Source organism: Anabrus simplex, chromosome 7 (genome assembly GCF_040414725.1).
Source record: "Anabrus simplex isolate iqAnaSimp1 chromosome 7, ASM4041472v1, whole genome shotgun sequence".
NCBI lineage: Eukaryota > Metazoa > Arthropoda > Insecta > Orthoptera > Tettigoniidae > Anabrus > Anabrus simplex.
The window spans coordinates 242,661,080-242,686,710 of record NC_090271.1 but is presented as its reverse complement, the minus strand read 5'-3'; the positions used below and the strand labels follow the sequence as shown (position 1 = coordinate 242,686,710).

General features: G+C 37.7%; 1 protein-coding gene across 2 annotated transcripts in view; it reads left to right on the top strand.

The window, feature by feature from the left end:
• The first annotated feature begins 2,305 nt into the window (after positions 1-2,305).
• Positions 2,306-25,631, top strand: part of LOC136877530 (zinc finger protein 883) — a 72,462-nt gene continuing 49,136 nt past the window's right edge. For both annotated transcript variants that reach the window (XM_067151647.2, XM_067151649.2), the window contains exons 1-3: positions 2,306-2,515; positions 13,535-13,623; positions 24,217-24,288. In XM_067151647.2, coding sequence (XP_067007748.2) covers positions 13,555-13,623; positions 24,217-24,288 — 141 coding nt within the window. In that variant the 5' untranslated portion in view covers positions 2,306-2,515; positions 13,535-13,554. The remainder of the gene's footprint in view (positions 2,516-13,534; positions 13,624-24,216; positions 24,289-25,631) is intronic.

The following is a 25,631-nucleotide window of genomic DNA, read 5'->3' as shown; positions in this document are numbered from 1 at the left end:
ATTGTAGGGCCCACGAGAGTTGAAGTCTGACGTTTAGCGCCACCGGCGAGAAAAAGTTGACTAACGCTGCTCGAAAATGGCCTGTTGCTATGGCAACGATAACAAAGTTGCAACATTTTAGGACGCTATCACCACGTGGGTTGGCTTGCTCTCAGTCACTTTTGTCATTCATATTCTGACTGATTTCTTTTCTCGATGAAGTATCGTCTTCCTATTGTGTTTATTATACCGTAGTTTATTCCTGAATTGTACAGGTACCGTTAACAATGCGAGTTAAATAATAAAAAACTATCAATGTGGGTAGTGTTATTCTATTCTGTGATTAACATGTGCATTTGTTGAGGTTATTGTCAGAAACTGATGATTTTGTTAGTGATTATGAAATCTTTTATATATATATCGATAATGTCGTGTTCTGTCTTAAATGCTGGAATTATTAACACTAGCTTAGTAACCGGTCAAGGGTAAATGAATTGTATTAGGCCTAGGCCTACATGTTTTATTAAACACTCAGCCTGTCTGAAAGGGTGGTAGGCCGCAAATGGAGGTAACTATGACAACGTACCGTACTTCGTAGTTACAGCTTTCGCCGCTCACCTGTCAGACTTCAACTCTCGTGGGCCCTACTATAGGTGCATGAATATTAAGAGCTCAGATGGAAAGCCACTTCTAGGGAAATAAGACAAAGCGGAAAGATGGCAGGAGCATATCCAACAGTTGTATCAAGGTAACGATGTAGATAATTTGGTTCCGGAACATGAAGAGGTTGTTGATGCTGATGAAATGGGAGACCCAATTTTGAGGTCAGAGTTTGAAAGAGCTGTGAGTGACCTAAATAGGAACAAGGCACCTGGAATTGATGATATTCCCTCTGAATTACTGACTGCCTTAGGAGAAACCAGCATGGTAAGGTTATTTCATTTAGTGTGCAGGATGTATGAGACAGGAGAAGTCCCATCCGATTTTCGGCAGAATGTTGTTATACCTATTCCCAAGAAAGCCGGGGCTGACAGGTGTGAAAACTACCGCACCATTAGTTTAGTATCTCATACCTGCAAAATTTTAACACGTATTATTTACAGAAGATTGGAAAAACAAGTTGAAGCTGAGTTGGGAGAAGATCAATTTGGCTTCAGAAGAAATGTAGGAACACGTGAAGCAATCCTGACTTTACGTCTGATCTTAGAGGATCGAATCAAGAAGGACAAGCCCACGTACATGGAATTCGTAGATCTAGAAAAGGCATTCGATAAGGTTGATTGGACCAAGCTATTTATGATTCTGAAGACGATAGGGATCAGATACCGAGAACGAAGAATTATCTACAATCTGTATAAAAATCAGTCTGCAGTGATAAGAATCGAGGGCTTTGAAAAAGAAGCAGCAATCCAGAAAGGAGTGAGGCAAGGCTGCACTTTTTCCCCTCTCCTTGTCAATGTTTACATAGAACAGGCAGTGAAGGAAATCAAAGAGAAATTTGGAAAGGGAATCACAGTCCAAGGGGAGGAAATCAAAACCTTGAGATTTGCCGATGATATTGTTATTTTATCTGAGACTGCAGAAGATCTCGAGAAGTTGCTGAATGGTATGAATGAAGTCTTGGGTAAGGACTACAAGATGAAAATAAATAAGTGCAAAACAAAAGTAATGGAGTGCAGTCGAACGAAGGCAGGTGGTGTAGGAAATATTAGATTAGGAAATGAAGTCTTAAAGAAAGTAGATGAATATTGTTACTTGGGTAGTAAAATAACTAACGATGGCAGAAGTAAGGAGGACATAAAATGCAGACTACCACAAGGAAGGAAGAGCTTTCTTAAGAAAAGAAATTTGCTCACTTCAAACATTGATATCGGAATTAGAAAGATGTTTTTGAAGACTTTCGTGTGGAGCTTTTGAAATGTGGTGTTACGGAAGAATGCTGAAGGTGAGATGGATAGATCGAATCACGAATGCGTTTTAATCATGTACTTGCTCCACAATACAAATATCGCTTCCACATTACCAGCCGGCCTCACTGCATATGTAGTGATCAAGATGGAGAAATTAACCTTTCAATTTTTCAATGTTCTGTTTGTTTTTCAGCACGGCGCCTATTTTTAGCCCGTCTCGCATGCTTGAAAACCCCTTTCCACCAGTTTTTCCTGTTTATTATTTGAGCTTAATCCTGCTATAATTGAAATAATCAGACGGTTTCTTGATATCGTATTCTAAATTAGTTTTGTAAACATTAGTACCGTTTGTTTCAATGAAGGTCATACGCTCCTGCTTCCATTAGTGATTTTTTATGTGAATTTATTGGGAGGACTCCGATTATATGCTTTACTGCGTGTGTGGAGGGAGTGCTTAATGGCTTTAGTGCGAGTGAACTTCTAAATTGAGTTGTGTGACTGCGCGACACGTATTGTAAAGAGTCCATCACTTCCACAAAGAAGAAGTGGAAGTAGAAGAAGAAGTCTTGCGATTGTCGTGGTCAATTGATGGAGTTAGGCTCGGCGGCTTCGAGTTAACTGTTAAGGTAAATGAGAATTTATTTTACAGTAAATTCTTATATGAAAATTGTCATATTAAAACATATTGTAGATGCAAGTTACCATACAGAACGTAATACAAATCGTGTGTGCGTGTACTGACGTATTTGGTATTCCTGAATTACCATAACTTTGTCAGATTATGAGGATTAAAATACAATGCGAAGTGTGAATTGAATTTCTTAGTCGCCTAACGGTCGACTTGTGTATGTATCTTAGTATTTTACTGATGCAGTGAATGATAATTGAGATCTAATGCGATATTTTGCTTAAATATTACTAAACCAGGTCTAGTTTGAACTGTGCGATCTGTTATGGGCGTTGCGAAGAGCTATCGTAGATCATGGTTGTCGTGGTGTAACTAAAATAATGGACTACTGCCTGCTCGATCTGCATCCGTTGGCTGCTTAAACTGCCTGCTCATTACAACATTTTAACATGGTACTAAATGAAACACTCCGTTTACAAGTACCCACAGCAGGTGGCAGCACCAACCGGCTCCAGACCTGTCGGAATGAAATAGGGGGAAATAGGGTAGTACTGTACTTGTTTTCACTGTACCGCTGCGTGCCTTTCTGCAAATCAAAGAAAGGGAAACAAGAATGCCGATCTTCAAGTACAGAATTGCGTCCAAAGTGGTTAAGTATTATATCCAGGGAAGGAAAGAGCAAAGGAAGTAAATAGATTCTTTCTGACTATTCCATGGTTCGCAGTCTACATTTCATAAATGACGATTTCAAAGTGACTAGCAAAACGCGAAAATTAAAATCAGGATCTGTACCCAGCCTTTTCCCTGATTATCCAGCTTATAAACAACCGTTAATTTCAGCGAAGAGGAAGAGAATGAATTCAAGCACAGAGAAGTCTAACAAGAGCTCTTCAAACAGCATTGCAGAAAATGGTAAGCGTTATATAAAGTTTGAAGTATTACATACTAAGTAATATAATTTCTGGGGACAATTGTACTGTTAATGTGAAGGTACAAAACATAATAATATGCTGTCATAGATTCCATTACAAGTCATTTGTAGAAGTATGAAATCGTGTCAATATACTTGTTTTCTTCTTCTTAATATTATTATTATTCATTACGCAAGAAGGGCCTATTTAGTTGTTTCGGCTTTACAGTTATAGCTAAACTAATGTCAGGTTCTCTCTCTTTCTCTTTCCAGTCGACTCCATTTACGGATAGAGGCAGGCCTAAATACTAGTAACAACGAACCGTGTGACGTTGATTGTCAAGTTGATATGTTGGATGACAGCAGCATGGAAAGTCTAAAGAGAACAAATACAAGACTTCATGTTGTGCTATTCAGAATGAAGAAGAAAATAGTAGATCTGGGGGAAAAATTACACTGATCAAGTAAATAGCTTGTAGATTGTAATAAGCAACTCAAACCACTGAACATTATAAAGAAAACTGCAGATGAGGGTGTTGAAAAGGCCATTTACCTTCAAGATCAAGTGAATAACTTTCAGAAACTGTGCCCAGTATGGTCTGAAGAAAGTATATGGCATTGTATTTGTTGGCGGATTGCTTCTCTGAAAGGTTACGAGTATGGACGGAGATCAAAATTAATACTGTCACCTTCACGTAGTATATTAGGCAGATAGCTAGGGACGGTGAAGTGTGGAGCTGGTATTTTGTGACTAATAAAGGAAAGACTGCAAGCAGAAGCAACTAATTTGAATGATCTGGAGAAAGTTTGCTCCCTTATTTGTGATGAAATGGCAATTAAAAAGCGGCTGCTATATAATAACGAAGATGACAGATTCTATGGACTGGTCAAAATAGAGGGAGTCTATAACAAAGAGATTGGAACAAACCCTCAACTGGCCAACAAATTGTTGTGCTTTGTGATTCATGGGTTGGCGAAGAAATTTACTATTTCGGCTGCATACTTCATGGTGAAGGCATTACACGGACATGAGCTTTTCCTCCTGGTTCAGCAGATTTCTGTCGAAGAATGTGGTTTCTATGTTATTCGCCTTGTGACGGACAATCATAGAACAAATACTTCAATGTTTAAGAAATTTGGTGATGGAGAATTAAAGTCGTGTGTAGTTCATCCATGCAATGCCATGCGACAACTATATTTGTCTTTCGATTATTGTCATATTATTAAAAACATCAGATCTCAGTTTCTTGAGCATGATATGGCAGATAAAGACGGCATTATCACTTCATCTTTCTTAAAGGAGCTGTATCGTATTCAGAAGAATCTCGTAGTGAAACCGGTCTGGGATTTAACGAGGAAGCACGTCGAACCAAATTCTTTTGAAAAGATGAATGTTCTCTTTGCTGTGCAAGTGTTCTCACCGCCAGTCACAGCAGTTTTGCGGTTCCTAATGGAAAACCTTCATCGCGCCTGACGGCAAGAGTCGATTATTCGGAGACTGGACCTACCATACGATTTATGAAATCTGTGTATAAATTCTTCAATGTCTGTAACACCAGCAATAAAACACAGCACTTGAGGAAAAATAATCCGGACAAAACGATGTTCTTTTCTTAAGCTGACGAGCGTCTCCAGTGGCTGAAAGACGATTTCTGTCAATATCTTGAAGAGATACAAGAAGCGTCCACAGCTCTCAATAAAAAGGGACTTACCAAAGAAACACATCAAGCTATTATTTTTACTGCTGTATCTACTTCTTCGTGCATTGTTTCTCTTGTGCAGAATGGATTTTTTTATGTGCTGATGCGGGCCTTTTCAGGAGATCCAGTTGAAGCCATGTTTAGAGCTATGGGAGGAGGGTGCAGTGACATGACTGACTCTCGGGATGCTCAGAATTCCATAAAGATAATTCTGAAATCCAGTTTTATGTCCACCGATGGTGCTAACGTTATCCACAAGCAAAATTCAAAATTTTCTGTCTCAGTATCCTCTCACAGACTTGACGAAATAGAACCAGTGTTGCTCCTTGATTTACTGGAAGATGTTTGTGAGCACACTGAGTCAGTGTGTGTCACTTTGGAAACTGCGTCCCAGGCATTAGTGTGTGGTTATTTAGTGCGGATAACAAAGAAAAAACAGAATGCAGCACGTACTTGAATAACGTTTCCACCTCAGTTAATGCATCTCCATTGAAGAACTTAATCAGACTGTCGGATAGAGGAGGCCTGCGCTATCCCCAGCAACGATTTATCGGCCTAATTATGGGGCTGCAGAAATTTGTTGAGGTGGCTCTACCGTACTGCAAGAAATCTGCAAGTCTGCTCCAGACTATAAAAAACTATGGTCTGCCTTCTTTGTGCCAGTGTAACATTTTAAAGTGTTTTAGTAACAGTAAGCACCAGGAACTTGTGTCAGAAACTGTGATGGCCAAATTGGTGAAACCTTTAGGCCTACTTGGTTTTGTAGGGAAGTACTGTACAGACAAAGTTTCCAGGTTTTCTTGTTCGTCGAAACCTCTTTCTCGAAAAGTCTTGTAGCTACAACTCTCTAGAACACCACTTTATACGTAAAAATTCTTTAATTTTTCTGTTAATTTCAGATTTTAAATTTTGCGTGTATGCTTATCTAGTTGTATTCACGCGATAACTAGGTACATCTGGTGCTGCCATCTAGCGGCAGATTGTTTGTAAGTCGTGTTACAGGTTTGAATATGGAATGAGCAGGCAGTATAAGCAGACATCGGATGCAGATCGAGCAGGCAGTGTAATGGACTCACTGTAGCCCCCCCAGGGGGGGGGGCATGCAGCCCACTAATTCATTCAATAGGACAGCATAAGTTTCTGAATAAGTCATTTCGTCCATATTTGAAATCAAACCAGCGAGCAGTTTCTGTGCCATATTATTAATTAATAAAACAACCATTTACGACTGCCGCCCAGATGGCAGACTCGCTATCAGTTGTTTGCCTAGCTTTTTCTTAAACGTTTTCAAAGAACTCGGAAATTTATTGAACATCTCCCTTGACGAATTATTCCAATCCCTTACTCCTCGTCCTGTAAGTGAATATTTCTCCCAGTTTGTCCTCTTGAATTCCAAATCATATTATGATTTTTCCTGCTTTTACAAGCTCCACTCAAACTTAATCATCTACTGATGTCATTCCATGCTATCTCTCCACTCACATGTCGGAATATATCATGTAGGCGAGCATCTTGTCTCCTTACTCCCAGTTCTTCCCAACCCAAAGTTCAAAACATTTTTATAACACTACTCCCTTGACAGAAATCAACCAGAACAAAGCTGCTGCTTTTCTTTGGATCTCTTCCAGTTTCGTATCATTTTGTCCTAATGTGTGTCCCATATTCTGGTCTTACCAGGGACTTGTATGCCCTCTCCTTTACATCCATACTACAATGCCTGAATACCCCTATAATCATGTGAAAAGATCTGCAACATTTCTCTACAATGTCATTAATGTGATTCTTCTTTTACTTCAGCATTTGTCCCCCCTGCTGGCGGGGTTCGGTACATGAATTCGTTGTCTCCTTTTATTTCTGTCCTGGGCCATGTCAGGGTGGAGATTGATGCTCTTCAGATGTTTGTGAAGGGTATTGGCCCATCTCTGTTTTGGTTGTCCTTTGTTCTCCTACTGGTGAGTTCTAACATGTAATCCGACTTCGCGATAGTGATCACGTCTGCCCTTACTACATGTCCAAATCATTGTAGATGAATCTCGCACTTTTTTTTCTTGAATAGGTGATACACCAAATCTATTTCCGATTGATTCATTGGAGATGCAATCCAGTTTAGTGACGCCAGCTCTCCACCTCGGCATCTTAGTCAACGCCCAGTTGACACTCTGTCTCAGTCGAGTTGGCCAACATTTGCGACCATACAGTGCAACAGATCAGATGACAGTACGATTGATTTTTGATTTGAGATTATCTTTCATTCTCCGGTCACAAGTGATGCTGGTTGTTGTTTTCCATTTCATCCAGGCTCTGGATATCCTTCCATTGACCTCTTTGACAAGTTAGCCGTCATCACTGATCGTGGAGCCAAGATACTTGAATCTTCTTACTCTTGGCAGGTCCTTACTGTCTACCTGAATGGTTCTGATTGCTTGTGGTTCTGACATCATATATTCAGTTTTCTTTATTTAGTTACAGGCCATATTGCACCAGCCGATGTTCCGTTCTTGCGTTTGGCATTGCAGATCAGCCTGGATCTCAGAGGCCAACATCACATTGTCTGCATAGAGAAGCGTCCATGGCAAAGAACAGTGCAGATCTGCTGCTACAGTGTCCACCACTAATATGAACAAGAGTGGTGACAGCACGGAACCTTGGTGAATGCCAGCGGTGATGGGAAAGTCACTGGATGCTCCTGTGGCGGCTTGAACATAGCTCCGTAGGTCTACATAAAGCAACTGAATCCAGTTGACAAGGTATTCTGGTATGTCATGCTCTCGTAGTGCTAGCCAGATGAGGTCATGTGGTACACAATCAAAGAACTTCTCAAGGTCCAGGAAAGCTAGATGGATCGGCTTGTTCCTCTTATGATGCTTTTCAACCAAGAGCCATGCAGCAAGGATTGCATCGGTTGTGCCACATTTCTTCAAAAATCCAGCTTAGTTTCTGGAAAGCTCAACAATCTTACATATCCTATTACAAAGAACCCGTTCAAAAAGCTTCATCGCATGGCTCAGATGTCGGATCGGTCAGTAATGAGCACATTGAGCTGGGCTCCCTTTCTGTTTGAAGATGGGTACGGTGATGCTCCATTGCCAATCACTCGATGTTCAACCTCCTTTAATGATCTGCTTGAAGAGTCGCGCTAACAATTCTGACGCATCCCACTGTTGAGAGTACCAGAGTTCTGGTGGAAGATCGCCTGGGCCACTAGCTTTCCCCTGCTTCTTTTCTTTCAAAGCAGCCTTGACCTCTTCGATATCCATGTCTTTAACAGGTCGTTCCATAACAACAAATGCTTATTAATATGTTTACCCCAATGAAAATCATTCTTGTATTCAAACCAAGATACTTACCACAATCCCCATGATGTACGATCACCCCATTAATGCAGTCTTTTCCTCTTGGTGAATCATACAGTCTGAATTCACCATCATACAGTTGTTCCTTTGTTCATCTCACAACATTGTCTAGATCTTTTTGTAGTCGCTCACAATCCTGTAATTTATTTACTATGAAGCATAACATCATCAGCAAATAGCCTTACCTGTGATTCCAGTTCTTTTTTCATTTCATTTATATATATATGAAAACATAAACTTACAATAATACTTCCCTGTAGGACACCCCCTCCCCCTCTTAATCATTAAGGGATCCGATAACACTCCACCTACTCAAATTCTCCGAGTTCTATTTTCTAGAAATTACTCTCTTGTCTAGTCCAATAGCGTAGGCCTAATCTCCCATGATATACTGTATCAAAAGCCTTTGATAAGTCAATAGCAAAACAGTCCATTTCACTTTCTGATGTAAAATATCTGCTTATTGTACTTTAATCCTACAAGTTGAGCCTCACTAACATATCTTAACTTAAACATGATTGCCATCTATATAAAAAATAAATAGCCTTGTGAATTCCCTAAGGGCTATGGTCTCCTGCAATGCAGGGACAGTGCTCAGTTTAACTCATCAGATGAGCCGGTCCTGAGGAGCATTATTATTTAGGTTATTTTTTTTAGTTTGTTTTGTGAGAACATATTACTGCATGTTGTTTACACGTGTAGTCTCACCTCTGAGTGAATGCAAGTGTGTCTTTCGAGATAAAAAATTTGCAAAAACATATTACACAAGAACCTTATTTATCCGGATTAAGTGGGACCGGATTATAAAAAATCTGAATAATCTGGAAAACTAAAAGACAAATACAGTACATGTTATATAATATATGAACATAAGTTGTACAGTAATACCTTTTTCAATTCTACAAAAAAAATATCAGCACACATTTCTTACATTTATGACTGTTTTATGCACTAAAGTAATGTGTGAGCCTTTTCTGTTTTATATTTGTATAGCGTTTGCACGCAGCACGATCATGAAGACATTTTACTAACATCAGTTCTGGTGGTTTCATTCTGGGATTCTAAATAGGCCATTAGTTTGTCCAGCTGCATTGTTGCATCTCCATGAGTCAGTGTTTCTTCTGATGGAGCGCCGGTTTCTTTTTCGAATTCATAATCACTCTCGTCATTACGTGTTGAGGAATAAGAAGCAATAATTTATTCTTCTGTCATTATGCCATAGCCTGAATGACAGTTTTCAACCAGTCATTTACTTCGCTCACATCTACATCTGAGCATCTGGGAATGCATGCAAATGTGTCAAGGAACTCAGAAGAGTCAATGGTTTCCCATTCTCAATTCCAGGCAAATGCTGGGATGGTACCTTTGATAGACCACAGCTGAATTACTTCCAGTTCCTGTCCTTAACTATCCTTGGCATAAAAGACATTCAAGAAGAATCGACCCCGTAAAAGAAATAAAGTAGTGTACAAGTAAAAGTAATTTTTTTAAATTTTCGATCCGGATATACCAGAGATCTGGATTAATGAGGGCTGTATAAATGATGTTCTTGTGTATTACTTTATTGACACTTGTACTGTATTTCCCCAAGGAGGGAATAAGCAGTCATTAAGGTTGTCGATGTGCCTAATATAATCAGAGAGAATGCTTTCCCAGTCCTTGCAAACAATATGTCAAGCCGACTGACTGTAATTATTCACTTTATGTTTATCACCCTTTCCCTTGCACACTGAGGGATACTATTTCAACTCTCCATTCATGCAACAGTAATAAACTGTATTTCAGATATGACACTCTTTCCCAACGTATTGCCTTTAATATACCCCCAGAAATCTTATCCTGTGAGCTTGCATTCAGGAGATAGTGTGTTCAAACCCCACTGTCTGCAGCACTGAAGATGGTTTTTCGTGCGTTCCCATTTTCACACCAGGCAATTTTGGGGCTGTAACTTAATTAAGGCCACAGCCACTATTCCTTTCCATTCCTAGCCCTTTCCTGTTCCATTGTTACTCAAAGACCTATAATGTTGGAGCTACATAAAGCAACTTGAGAAAAAATTAGTCGCAGCTGCTTTTATAGCTGTCAACTTTTGTATCTTTATGTAAATGTCTTTTATTATCATTGGTAAATTTCAGTCATTTGGTAGTATTAGTTGTTTCCTCTATCTGGACATCATATCCAACTACCATTACATACTGCTGACTTAATAATAATTCTGCCTTCTGTAAGTCCTTACATATACACTCTCCTTGTTCATTAATGATCCTGGAATGTTCTTTGTGCAGCCTGTTTCTGCCTTTAATTATCTACTGTATATATATATATATATATATATATCCTTCCATTGCTTCCTAAAATTCAGATGGCTGCCAGTTTTGTTTGCAAAAAGGTTATCCTTAGCTGACTTTTTGTACTAAATTCAATTTCCTAGTAAGTTCATTCAATGTCACCTTCCTCTCATAACCAATCCTAACTCTATTCTTTCTAATCTCAACCTCCTCCTTAATCTCTTAGTTTTCCTGTTATAATATAATAGGTCTGAGCACTGGGAGATTTCTAAGAATGAAGGAGTACACAGAGATTGTACTTTCAATCCCCATTTAATCCTCTACGTATTTCAGTGCAGAGCATTCATGTACCACAGAATAATTTGAGTAATAACACTCCAGAATATGGAGGTTCAGAAAAAGTTCCCGGCATTCAAATCCTGCCTGAGATTTCCTCCCAGGAATGGAAGAGCTAATAATCTTTTACAACTTTATAGGCCAAAGAAAAAAATTTATGCCAAAACAAGAAGAAAGACTAATTTCAGAAAAGGCCAGAAATAACAAAGGATGGGGGTGAACTGTCACACAAATTCCCCAAAGACTGACATAGGAAAATCATGCAGTGGAGCACAAGTGCATCCGTGAATCAGAGATAAGCGCAACCTATGCTGTGACTAGGAAAAAAGCAAATTAAAATCCTAAGAGTTTGATGAAGGATTAAATTTTGAAAACACGTATTTGTAGTAAAAGAAAAGGGATGACAGTGTTGAAGGCAAATCACTCGAATGACCTAACCAGTTCCTAATGCCTACATTTTGGGCTGCATGGCCACTAGGAACTTGCTCTATTATCTTCTAAAAGGCACCAATATTTCCTATATAATTTGATTGAAAAACATGAAGATACCCTCAGATATACTTTATTGCAAGTTCATCAAATATCTCCTTAAGCCACGGAGGATTGTAGCGAAGGTTGGATTCTTTACATTTTGAAGTTTGTCCTTACCTTGCCAGCAGCCAGCCACATGGCATTTACAAGTTCTGTTTGACATAAATAAGAGTGAAATGACAACTGTAAAGTCTCTGGCAGACCATTTCATAGGCAATACTGGCTGTTGATTGGTCACAATGCCATTTTAATGATGCAGAAAGAAGAATTGGTTCAGAGAATCTTTACTAGGTTAAGTCCAGTACAATGCAATGTGGGATGTTCAAATACAATATAAACCAAAGGTTCAATCTAAATTATGGGAGTATCAATATCTTGAGTCTGCAGGTATATAGTGCACAAGATAAAAGCAAGATGCATAGCCTAAATGCAGGAGAGGCCATATATTAAATGGCATAATTGAATAATCAAAACTCTGCATATATCTGGTATTACTGGGATACTTTTGTATCAGTCCTGTTCCATCATTACCAAGAACTATAATGCTGGCAAAAGGACAATTCTGATGACAATTGTTCAGTATTATGTGAAGTTTTGATTGATAAATCTAAGTAGTGTTTGGGCTAGTAATTCATGTTGGGGATCCATCATTTAATTTGGTGAAATGGTTCCTATTTTTCATACTTCCTATGGCCAAATATTTTTGGTATCATGATACTCTTCCCCAAATAGGACTTTGGGCATTAAAATCACCGCTTATGATAAAATCTACTTCAGAATGAAAAAGAAATTTCGTCCATTGATCATATTTGAACTTTGCCTATTTATATAATAATTTACTGTGAGAACTTAAACATGAACAAATAATAATAATAATAATAATAATAATAATAATAATAATAATAATAATAATAATAAATGCAGGGAACTTATTATACCATGTGTATGTTGTAGACAATTTAAGCTAAAGCAATTCCCTCACTGAGTTCATCATATTTCCTTTAATTTCCTTTGTGCCTGTACCTTAAGTATTTTATTTTTAAGTTGAAGAGTCAGCAGTTTACCAGCCATGCTGATTATGTAAATGGTTATGTGAAATTAAATGAAGTTCAGTTTTCTTAAGCATCCTTTTGGTGCAGCCATATTTAAATCATGAAATTGTCGTTTTTCAGTCACAAGAGATGAAGTTATTAATGTGCCATTAACTATTCCACTCCTAATGTTATTATTTTAGCTTAATGGTTGGGTGGATAAGATTTAACCACATTCAACATTCATAGCTGTCATTCATCACCAGGCATAACTGGTTGCCCATCGGGGCTTCACATTTTGGAGCGACTTGTGGCAGAATTTGTTCCAGTAATGGGCAAAGTATGATTTCTTATAAATGTAATACATCTCTGTATGAATGATAAAGTTTGTTTTGAGTTGTTTTTATAATTCAGTGGTACCTATTCCTTGGTTCAGATTCTCGGGACTATTTGTTAAACAACTGGTCATTGCCCATGGATCAAAGACTTATACAAGAACATGGTAACTTGCAAATTAAGTCATGTAAAGTGACTTTAATTACTGCATATTTGCCAAAAATAACTGTTTAAAAGTTTACTACTGCAGTGTTAAAATTCCTTTTGTGAGCAAATTCTGTACAAAATAAGTACATTTCTTTTGTGTGTAAGATTTGTACTTGATGTTATTGCAGTGCTGTTTTTATAATTGTTTATTACCCCTGTGTTTACTTTCATAACTTAAATTTCCTCAATCTTCAAGTCACATTAAACATAATGCTGTAGTGTAATACAGTGAAGTACTGTAAATAAATAATCACCCTGGAACTTATATAATAATGGGCAAAGTATGATTTCTTAGTGTTTTTAATTGTGTTTATAATTGTTCCAGTGCATGGTAGACCAGAGGTTATGGATCAAATACCGAATCCGAAGTGTGAATCAGAATGTGTTGGTAGAAAAGAGCAGACTGCACAGCAAGTAAGTTTTCTTGGCACCTTAAATGTAACTTGGTTACATATCATCAGAAATACACTTATTCCTTGGAACTAGGAAGGTGTTCTATGTGTATAACCATCTGAATACCTTATCAGACATCATTTGTGACTTGACATTGGTCATCTTTTTCTTACCTCCTTTAGGGACACCAAAATGTTGAAATTGCTGTGTGGGGTTTGTGTACTTGTTAATCCCAAGGGCTGTGACAGCTTAGGGTCATTCATACTGAATTGGCCTCAGAGAAGAGCACAGACCATAAAGGTGTCCCCTGAGTTGCCCGAGAGGTTTTTGTGTTCTTAGTTTATATTTGTCTTTCTTCCTCCTTTATTGTAACCCCCTACAATTTAATTTCTCCTACTGTCTAGCCTGCCTTTCTGGGTTGGGTGTTTTGTTCAGCCTATGTGCTTGTATGAAGGTTTCATCCTCTCCCATTTATAAACTATGGGTTGCAGCAAGAGATGTAGGGGTACCGGATTAGTAACCACTGGGCACTCTCTGGAGTATATCAAACCTTACCTTGGCATTTGGTGTTCTGCTGAAGGTGGACTATTTAATTTCCTTTCAGCTCCTGTGACCACGAAAAGAGATCCTGTTTATTCCTTTTTTTTCTTCTTCAGGGTGGTATCCTTAAAACAGTATCATTAAATAGTGTAGGAAAGAAACATGAACATGAACATGTTGATCTGTTTAGTCAAGAAGTGTGCAAGGATGATCTGCCTCAATTCCTGGTTGCTTTCAGGGTCAATGGATAGTGTTTCCTTGGTCTCCATCAAGTGCTTCACTTGGAATGACCTTCACATCATTCACATTCTTCCATACATTTTTATCTATCAAAACATGGCGGCAGAAACGTGTACATGGGAGTGTGTTGGGCCTTCATTTTTTTGTAAAATAAGTGGAAATAATTGTGATTTGAATAAAAACCATCTGGGAAATGGTGTACAGTGTAGAACTTTTCTAGATGGTATCATTTGGAATGCATTTCAGTAGATAGTGATAGTGTAAATAGTAATGCATGGATTTGTAAACATCATATGGACAAGGTATCAAATGCTATGTTGGATGCTACAGATGGCAAGTGTACAGCATGTGACGAATTATGATTGGATTGTGTAAATAAGGCCGTGATAACTTAATCGAAGAGGACTTAAACGCTGCACAAATGGAAATCGATCGCCTAAAGGCAATCAATGACAATCTTACACAACAGGTTAGTCAACTTCGTAGGGAGACTGAATTTAGGCCTAGGTTAAGCAGGAAAATTAGGCCTACGAGTACAATTTCAGCTGCAGTGGACTCAAATCCAGTTAAACTTTTGAACAGATTCGTGGTCCTTGGTGAAACAAACTGTGAACAATTCATTTTAGAGAAGAAGAAGAAGACATTTTGGATGACAACGGTGGTGGCAACGACTTTGACAACGAAAGGATGGAAAACAACACTACCAAAGGAGCCGCCAACTGGAGAAAGGAATACAGCCCAGTTATGGAAGATCTTGCGGATCAACGACAGTCACGGACAGCAGTGTATTGGAATTCTTTGTTCCAAATTAGGCCCAGGTAATGAAGTGCAAAGTATTTTTACCCCGAATGCACCTTTAAGGGAAATTGTGAAGAACAGTGAAAGTAAGACAGAAAATTTAGGAGAGAAAGATGTGCTGGTAATAATTGGGGAATAAATGATGTAGGGCTAAATGAAAATGTAATTACTGGGGAATTGGACCATGCCATAAGTATTTACTAAAATTAACACACAAAACCAATGTAATTTTGCATGCTATGCCACGCAGATATAATATGCATAACTTAAATCCTGTTATTGAGAAAGCTAACAAACACATGATAGTATTAGTTAATGCATCTGAAACTGCAAACAGTGAAAGGATAGCAATTAATTTTGAAAGTGAGAGGTTACCTAGATATCATTTTACAAAGCATCATCTTCACATGAACAGGCATGGGAAAAATCAGGTGTGTGACATGTTAGGAATTTTGATTGAGAATTTTAATATGCCTCTGAGAATTAGAGAAAATAATCAGATAGGGGGAAAACCAACATTGCTAGATTGATGGGTGATCAGTTTTAAAGATAACCCCAAAAGTAACCCTTTTTTAGGAAAAGAGTAAAAACATCCAAGGATGTAGGTAATTATTTATCAGTTAGCAAATCAAGGAAGTGCACCATAGAGCCCCAGGTTATAAGTAGAACAAAAGTAAGGGAACAGACTTTAAATACTCTAAATGATCATTTGGATAATAAAGAAAATTCCAGTATAGCAGAGGGGCTACTGGATCTTAATCATAGCAAATTATTGAAGAGGGAGGAAGGGGTTCTAAGATTTCTCCGGCTAAACTGTCAAAGTGTAGTAAATAAGCAGTTAAAATTCGGTACATTGATGGAATCTTACGAGATTGATGTAGTGATAGGAGTGGAATCATGGTTAAGAGAAGTATTTCCAGAAGGGTGTACAGTATATTGCAGAAACTGAGGAGATAAAATGGGAGGTGGGGTGTTTGTTGTGCTGATGGAAACTTATTGCTCACATATATTGTTTACCGATGAAACGGATGAAATATTAGCATTAAAATATGGAGCGGGTGGGAATCATAGGAATGTATAGGCCAGGAAGAGAGGAGAGAGACATGGAAATATTTGAGAAACTAGTAGATTATATTCATAAAAACATTAATAATATGATAAAAATTTGGGGAGATTCAAACTTGCCTGAAGTTGAATGGAATGGAGCTGGAAGTGAAGTCCATGAACATTAAACTGGCAAATGTTAATTTGGATTTTCACAAATAGTACAAGCATCAACTCGTCTCAATAACTTACTAGATGTTTTCTTGGTTAAACCATGGGAAATTGTTGATAATACTGAGGTAATTGAAAGGATATAGAACTGGTGTCAAAAAGGCTTAATAAGAGGGTCAAATGATGTAAGAAATTGTACAGAAAAACTAAAGTAAAAAAATTCAGGACTTGCCTCCAAACACAATTCAGTTGTTGGATAAGTGAAGGGAGTAATGTGGATACACTTTGGGCAAGCTTTAAAGGAATCATTTGGGGAGGAGAAAAGAGATTTGTACCTGTTAACACATTGCAGACCGGGTGCCCTTCACCCCATGCACAGCCCTGTTCCTGTCCACTTTCTAACTACCTCCAAGCTGGAGTGCATGCATTCAAATAAACTGTCAGAACTTCACTAGCTTTTGAAGGACTACTGTGGTTTTTTTTTTTTCTGGTGGCCTTCCTGAACAGTTGTTGAAGTGCAGGTAGGTAAGTATTTGTTGAAATCTATTTCAGCCCATAGTTTTCGGAAATGTGGGGTTTTCTGTTAGGGGATCGGTTGGCCAGTAATCTTTCAGACATGATTTATTCACCTGCTCTATCAGTATACACAGAGCAATATTTTATTATTTCCCTGCTAGTGACATTAGTCCACTTTAGTGTTTTACGGGGTACGTTATGAGAATGTGAATTCTGCTCACAGTATAAGTTTTGTCTGCTCAGCTACATACTGAAAAAATTTCTCACCAAACATAAGTCCTGCTACTTATCCTATGTTTCCAGATTTATTAGGCCATACCGGTATACCAGGAGCACCTTCAAAATCCTCTAGCCTAGGTTCACTGTTGTCCATAACCCAGTTGTCAGAAAACACTACATTATTTACAATATTTACACCTGTAACACAATTATCAGACTCATTCTGATCTACACGAGTTCCACACCTTGAACCTGTAAACATTTCCGTTAGAAGATATTTCAACATCGAACTCTAAATATTCAGCATCACTTGGATATTCGGAGCCAGTATCATTATATAATTCGCGAATAACTTCATCCTTGTCTAAACACGTGCGATCCCTGGGTGCTGCCATCTTGCATGGCTCTTCGAACTTTGTAAACCTGTCAGGAAATGCAAAGAAAATCTATGATATGAAGAATAATTGGAAAGAAATGTGACTATCGATAGTGTAGAATCATACAACGGAGTTCTATCACTCTTGACCTCCTAGATAACTCGGGACCAGTCCGTAATGCTCAACCAGGCAAACATGAGTTTTCTCAGGACCGGTTCGCATTGTGTTAAGAATGGTAAAATTACTTCACACCCTGTTTATTATAGAAGGAAAATAAGTAAAGTAAAAATAAAATGTTGAATTGTAAACAGGAAAATCAAAGCAGGTAGGGAGAATAGAGAAACTAGAAAACAGCTAATAAGGGAACTCAATAGAGTGAAAATGGAAGCAAAAGAGAATTACATGAATGGCATACTTTATGAGGGTAATGACCATAAAGGAAAATGGAAAAATCTGTATTCATATAATAGGAATCAAAAAAGAAAAAGGAATCCAAATCCCCACAGTGGTGGGAAAAGGGGGTGAACACTTTTTAACAGATAATGAGAAAACAAATCTATTTAGTAGCGAATTCATAGATTCAGTAGAAGATTGTCTGGAGTTGGAAACCGAAACAGAATATAGAGAACTAGACATACATAAGGAACCAAGAAGCTTCTCATTCACAAATGAGGATATTTTCAGAGAAATCCAACTGCTTCAGCAAGGAAAAGCAGCAGGGAGTGATCAAATTACTAGAGAGGTATTAACCCTTTGGCCTTCATGGTAACGATCTATCGGTACCCATGGGTTGTGCAAAAACTGTCACGGTAATGATGCATCGTTACCTTCCTTTATTATTATTATTTCATTATTTATGCGCCGGATAGCATCATTTTTGCATGGAATAAGAAGAGCACAGTTTTAACTCACATCATACTCTGCGGAATTGCAGACTATCCATATTTATGGTTATTCTTACAGTCTGAAACATGTGTTCACTGGAGTTCCGTGTCTTGTTTACATCATGTTGGCAGCAAGCTTGCGTGAATTTCTCTCAGTTTTCGTTTGTGACTATATAGGGAAATTAAGCAATATCATAGGCAGCATACAGTAAAACCTCATTAATTTGAAGTTGGGATGCGAAAATCGGACTTCGAATTACATGATTTCGTATTTAACCGCCAACACGTACTTCGGAAATGCCAACCCTTGTGGCGTCACAATATATTCTAAGACCCGTTACTGCATGCAATTAACCTTGATTCACAGTTTAAAGCTCTCAAATGCCATGTATCCAACAAGGTGCATTTACAGTATTCAAATAATGCACTTGGATAACTCGCTGGCAAACATAACCTCGCGCAGTGAAATCAAAAGAAAGAAAACATGGTTCAAAGATGAGGAGAAATCTATACTCCTCCCCTGTGCTAGTGCTTTATTCGTTGGATTCCTGTACTCTATGCATTTTAGATGTTTTTGCTTGCGCGGAAAGTACGTGATGCCATTAAAACATCGCAGCTTATCAAACTTTCCTATGAAATGAAATGGCGTATGGCTTTTAGTGCCGGGAGTGTCCAAGGACATTTTCGGCTCGCCAGGTGCAGGTCTTTTGAGTTGACACCCGTAGGCGACCTGCGCGTCGTGGTGATGATGATGATGAAGACGATGTATACACCCAGCCCCCGTGCCAGCGAAATTAACCAATGATGGTTAAAATTCCCGACCCTGCCGGGAATCGAACCCGGGACCCCTGTGACCAAAGGCCAGCATGCTAACCATTTAGCCATGGAGCCGGACAAACTTTCCTATGACAAGGGGAGAAAGTCTCTCGCTTCCGTCCACATCACAACAACAATACAGTGATTATACTTGTATGATTTCCTGCCATGGCACTTCTAAAACCCATTAATGCATGCAATCACCTTGATTCTCAGTTTGAACTTTTCTAATGCCATGGAAAACACTATTTCAGAAATGTATCCAACAAGGTGCATTTACATTATTCAAATAACGCACGTGGATAAAACAATGGCAAACATAACCTCACGCAAAGAAAGGAAGAAAAACACAATTCAAAGACGAGGGAAAATTATGCTGGCTCCCCTGTGGAAATGCTTTATGTTTTGGATTACTGTACTGTTTGCATTTTTAGATGCCTGATTGCCTTTAAACATCGTGGCTTTTCGAATTTTCCTATGGCGGGGGAAGGAAGTCTCTTGCTTCCGTGTGCACTGCATAGCAACACAGTATGTTTCCCGGCTGGCAATTCTCTCCTTTAAAACCATAACGCCGTTTGGCCACAGCATTTAAAAAAGAAAACAAACAAACAAACAATGCAGTTTCATCGGCATTGACAATATTGTTTTTTGTGTACGAATTGATTATAGGCTATAAGCCAAGCTTTTTTGCCAACTGTTGGCATCGCCAGTGTTTGCAGATTCTACCTCTCTGCACACTGCCTGCTACATGATATTGTGGTGTTCCTTAAAACGCTGAATACAAAATAATTACGATTCTGCTCGAAGATAGCAGATATGTAGCACACTGTAGACATGCCGAAGTAGGTGAAAGTGCGCATAGTTACCCCTGCACGTTCCGGAAGATGCATTCTTTCATGAAGCAGAGAAATTCTGAATTTAAATTACTCTGTAAAATACTTTTTTTTTTTTTTCAAAATATAAAGGCAGTTTCAAATTAAAAGCCTGAATTTCAGTAACGGGACTGACATTTGTTCTTCGAATTACAAATTATCCATATTTCAAATTAAACGATTTAAAGAACATGCAAAACCATATCTCATGTTACCAGGAACAAGAGTTGCTTCGAATTAGGCGAGATTTTGAATTGACCAACTTCGAATTATCAAGGTTCTACTTTATTTAGTTTACTTGTTAGTACATTGTTTAACTTGTTTTTTTAGGTAATTAGGTGCATAGTGTTGGTGGAGTGTTAGATATATTTCAGTTAGGTTAGGCCTAGTTATTTGTCATGTGCAACATGGCAAAGAGAGTTCATTTAGTTGACAATGATATGACTGAATTTCTCGACAATATTATTAAGTCATGATGATGTTTCTTTGTCCGAGTCAGAAAGTGTAGATGATGATGATGATAATAATCCAGCAACTCAAGATAGTGATGTTAGTGTGGATAACAATTTGGAGGACGAAGATTATCGCAATATTTGGTCCCGGAACATCCCATCCCACTTCCTCATCAGTATCAGGAACTGACAGGACCTAAGCATATGCCACCACCAGATTCCCCTCCCATTTCATATTTCAGTTTGTTCTTTACCCCTGTTCTTTTAAATCTGTTTGTCTCAGAAACCAATTGCTCTGCCCATCAGTTCCTAAACAAAAATAATGGCAAGCTATCTCCACAACTTTGTAAATGGAGGGACGTAACCCTGATTAAAATGAGAGGTTTTCTGGCTTGCATTCTGAATATGGAGATAAACAGGAAATCTACCATTGCCGCATATTGGTCAATCTTCTCATCACAATCAACACTGGGGTTTGGGAACATGTTTTCATTCCATAGAATTCAACATATTTTTAGGTTTTTTTCATTTAGTGGACAGTGAAAAGTGTGCTCCACCAGTTGTTCCCTGTGTTCAATTTCAGTCTCTAGTTGATCATGCCATCAACATATTTAGGCATCACTACACTCCTCATGATGAACTGAGTATTGATGAAAGCCTGGTGGGGACAAAGAACAGGACATGCCTTATGCAATATTTACCTAATAAACATCATCATCGGTGGGGAATAAAATTCTGAATACTGATTCAGTTTCAAACTACTGATTGGGATTCTTCACCTACCCGGGGGCCAGATCTCAGGAAGACAAGGACAATATTGCTAAGTATGGACTGGGGTACACTGTGGTTATGAAAGTATTGAAATTGGGGAACTATTTGCAGAAAGGATACCATGTGTTTGTAGATAATTTCTTTATGTCTGTTCCAATTGTAAGTGACCTTTTCAAGTTAGGAACATATATAACTGACACTGTAAGGAGAAACAAAAAGTACCTGCCTAAGAGTTCTAAATGGAATGGAATAGGTAAAACTGTGCACTGTCATTTTGGACCTGTCTTGGCCTATGCTTACAGAGAGAAAAAAAATCACAAAAGACACCTGTAATTCTTCCCTCCAGTAAGACAACAGCTATCTCTAGGGAATTAGAAATTAAGAGAGGGAACACCATAAAGCTTGTGAGGAAACCAGAAGTGATCCACAGCTACAATAAATTCATGGGGGGGCATTGATACCTCCGACGTGATGCCTACCTAGATGAACGAAAAACTGTTCGACATTGGAAAAAGGTAACATTTAAGGTAACATTTAATATCATCGCCAGAATGGTTCTGAATTCCTACATTTTATGTAAGGAACATGTAAGAGGTCAAGAAAAACTGAAATCAAGGCTACGCTTTATTATAGAGATCATTGAAGATTTAGGGGGTGAGTGGTTGCAGACAGAGAATGCGTCAGTAAAGGATCCTCGAGGGCCACCAGGTGTGAGAAAACTTCCTGATAAGAGGTAGTCCAGGTTGCTGTGTATGTACTTGAGAGGGGAAGGAGCAGGGATCCAGAACCATATGTACCAGGTGTAGCAAGGGGCTACATGGAGAGTGTTTCCCCTAAACACAAGTGTTAATAAGTCAGTGGTACATCACATTATATACTTTAGAAAAATAGTCTCAGGAACAATCCGGTTTTGAAAAAAATGCTAATAGAGCATTCAGTTGGAATCATTTTAGCAAATTTGGTTAAGATTCATTTCCTAATTAAAATTTATGTTTTCCATATGTTTACTTTTCTCACATTCAAAGCAGGTGGTATAGATGTCCAACCCATTAACAGAGATAATATGTGATTCATTTTCTATAGGTCAACTGAATTGCTTGGTAATATCTTCATTGGTGAGTGCTACATACTGTATTAGTTTTTAAAATTTGTGTTTTATTCAAAAATGGCTGACATTTTTCAGTGTTACATCACTTTAAATTTTTTACATGTTTCTTTGGATTGAATGGACATAAAATCTTGATATTTACCATGCTAGTAAACAATAATACAGCCTTCCTATTGACATGAATCACAAACTTGGGCAGTGAACACCGTTTCCTTGAATTACTTCCAAACTTTCAAAATCCAAAACTTGTGACTTTATTTCCACATATTTTTTTTAACATCGAACCCTTTCGGTTTATAGACATGACTGACTTGTAGTGCTAATAAGTGATGTATACTCTATAAGTTTACAAAATTTTATGTTGATATCTTTATTCGCGTGCCTTCCATGTAATTTTAAAAGAAGTGTGTGCATGGCATGATTTAGGGAACAACATAACACCAAAAATAAGATTGTATGCATATGACATAATTGTTTATAAGGAATAAATAACATAGAGGATTGTACAGAATTACAAAGGGTTAAAAAAAAAGCTATTTAAATTTAAATCTTATAGCAGTTGTATAGTATTTTTTTGAAGTGATTTCTCAAACTATATGTGAGTTGATTATGCTGTAAGTACAGAGGATATTATGAGTAGAATTTTGTAAATAATTTAAATTTATTAAAGATGAGCTGTGTGTTTGATAGAGAAATTGTTGATGTAAAGTGTTTAATACTGTATTTTAGGAAATTTCTTCTTTTCTTTTAAATTTAAAATTTAATGCTTGAGAACAATGTATTTTTGTGTACCGTTTGCCACTGAGGTAGACACCTCATTTGCAAATAAAGTATTTTGATTTGATTCGATAATCTATTACTGTAACATGCACAGTTATGAAAGTATAGGTTAAAACAACTATTTTGGAGTAAGACTAAATAAACGGTACGCTGAACAGGATCATTTTATAAATATTTTGCTATAAACTCCATCAGAAAATAAAACTGTTGTCAGCTCGATATTTAACAAATCTTTAAAAAATTTCATAGCTAACAAAAATTCTTGAAGTGAATTTTGTCCTTTTTCAAAAATATCATATATACAGGTTTATGCAATGTAAATGTAAATATGTGATGTTTATGCCTCAGTATATTTGTGTCTATTCGAAATTAAATACAGGTGATAGAAGTATATTTTGAATTATGAATTGAATTATTTCATAATGTGTTCATGAATTATTGAATTTTGTATTCTTTAGATGAATTTCATCTTAATTCAAAAATATCATAAATGTAGCAATAACTTATGTAAATTTTAAAAATATCTTGTAAAGTTGTGTTGTTACATCAGTTTAACATGTGATGTATATACCTAAGCAAAGTTTTCATGACGTAGGTAATCCAATTAGGTTTAAACTTGCAATTTAAAAAAATTTCAACTCAGTATAATTGGAAAACTGTTGTGAATACCTGCACATACATTCATGAATTTCTTTCAGAGCCAAGTAGCATGGTTGCTGGCTTTTCATTAAGATGGTCAGAAGTTTAAATCTTGGCCAGTGAACGTGACTTTCTTGAACCAAGTATTTTTCTGCCATGCTTAAATTTTATGTAAAACTGAGGTTTGATTTAAATAGTTCTTTTTTGGTACAATATATTACTGAACAAATACATACTATGAAAGTACTGTATAAACTTAAAGAAAATATATTATTGAGAGTTTTGGGGTGTCAGTCCCAGAGGAGCTGAACTTTTTATCTTAAGTTCTAAAATATCATTTGTTCATGAAATTAAACTGAAATCTTCCCATTGTCTTGGTTGTTGCAGGTTGTGCATATGGGTGAAATAGAACACATCAAATGTGAACCAGAATTATTTGAAGATGAACCACCTGTCACTGTGAGTTTTCAACTGCCTGTTATCTTATTAGTTTATTCTAACTACTGTATATTGATTTTTATTATCACCCATAAAGACTTGGATAGCCCGCCTGGTTTTCATGATCATTATGGTGTTCAACTCTAAACAGTACACCGTGGTTAGCCGGTTTGAGTCCCATAGGTCGAAAAAATGTCACCATCGGAATTTTGGCAAGCAGTGTAGGGGAGGTGGTGGTATACAATTTCTAAACACTAAATTGCGTGCCAAAAGCCTCAATTAAATTCCAAACCTCTCCGCAGTGCTCATGGAGTGGGGGCATATGACGCTGTTGATTGTGGTTCACCCGTTGGATGGGAATGTTCAATCTTGAGCAGACCCCTTGGTGCTATACGACAGGGGTAGGCTACGTGCCAGCACCGGGTTTCACCCTCTCCATTTCTGCTATCATATATCTGTGGCTTTGTTCTAAAAGGGCCAATGTCATTTTTTTATCAAAATTGAGATATTAACTGATACAAACGCGTTTTATCCTGGCTTGCAACATGTTAAAAGGGCCGATGTCTCTGTTAAGTACTAAACGAACAGTTAACGTTTAATTAAATAAGCCCTTGCCAATAATGTTAGATTACAAATAAAGATTAGAAACCTAGCAATTTTTAAACAATACGATAGAAAAAATGAGCATTTAATAAGGTGACTTCCACAAAGAAACTATAAAGTTATTTAAAGTTAGTTGTTGAAAAAATTAATTGGAAAACTATAAGCAAAACTTCAAATGCTCATAGCTCAAAAACAGGTTTTTTTGACATTGGCCCTTTTAGAACCAAGCCACAGATATCACGCCATTCATTTCATCTCATTAACTCCTCGGCATCCAGTCATGAAAACCCGCCAAGACATTCATCTCACCTCTTACCCAACCCCGTAGAGAAACGGGTCAAGGGTTGGACAAACAGAGACTTCGATAGAGAACTTAACATGATAGCAGGGAAAGGGCATTGGTAAGAACATGCTAATTAATTTAATAAACTGAAAGTTAGGTTGACAGAAACCTGGTTGCAGGTGTTTCTCATCTTAAGGATGACACGAGTAAGCAAACTTCCTGGTAATCGCAAACAGTTGAAATTTTGCATTATATTATGTGATGATAACAAGATTTCTGTATGTTGAGAGCGTATTTGCACAGTTGTAGGTGCCAATTCACTTTCTCTTCCATTTGATCACGTGCCATGCCAGCTGATCACAACGATTACAACCCCTTTATGAACTACAAAGTTGGGCGCATTGCACAGCTAGAGCTTAGAGGGGCAATGCTGTGGGTATGGCAAATGTGACTACAATTTGTTTGTGATCACAACCCA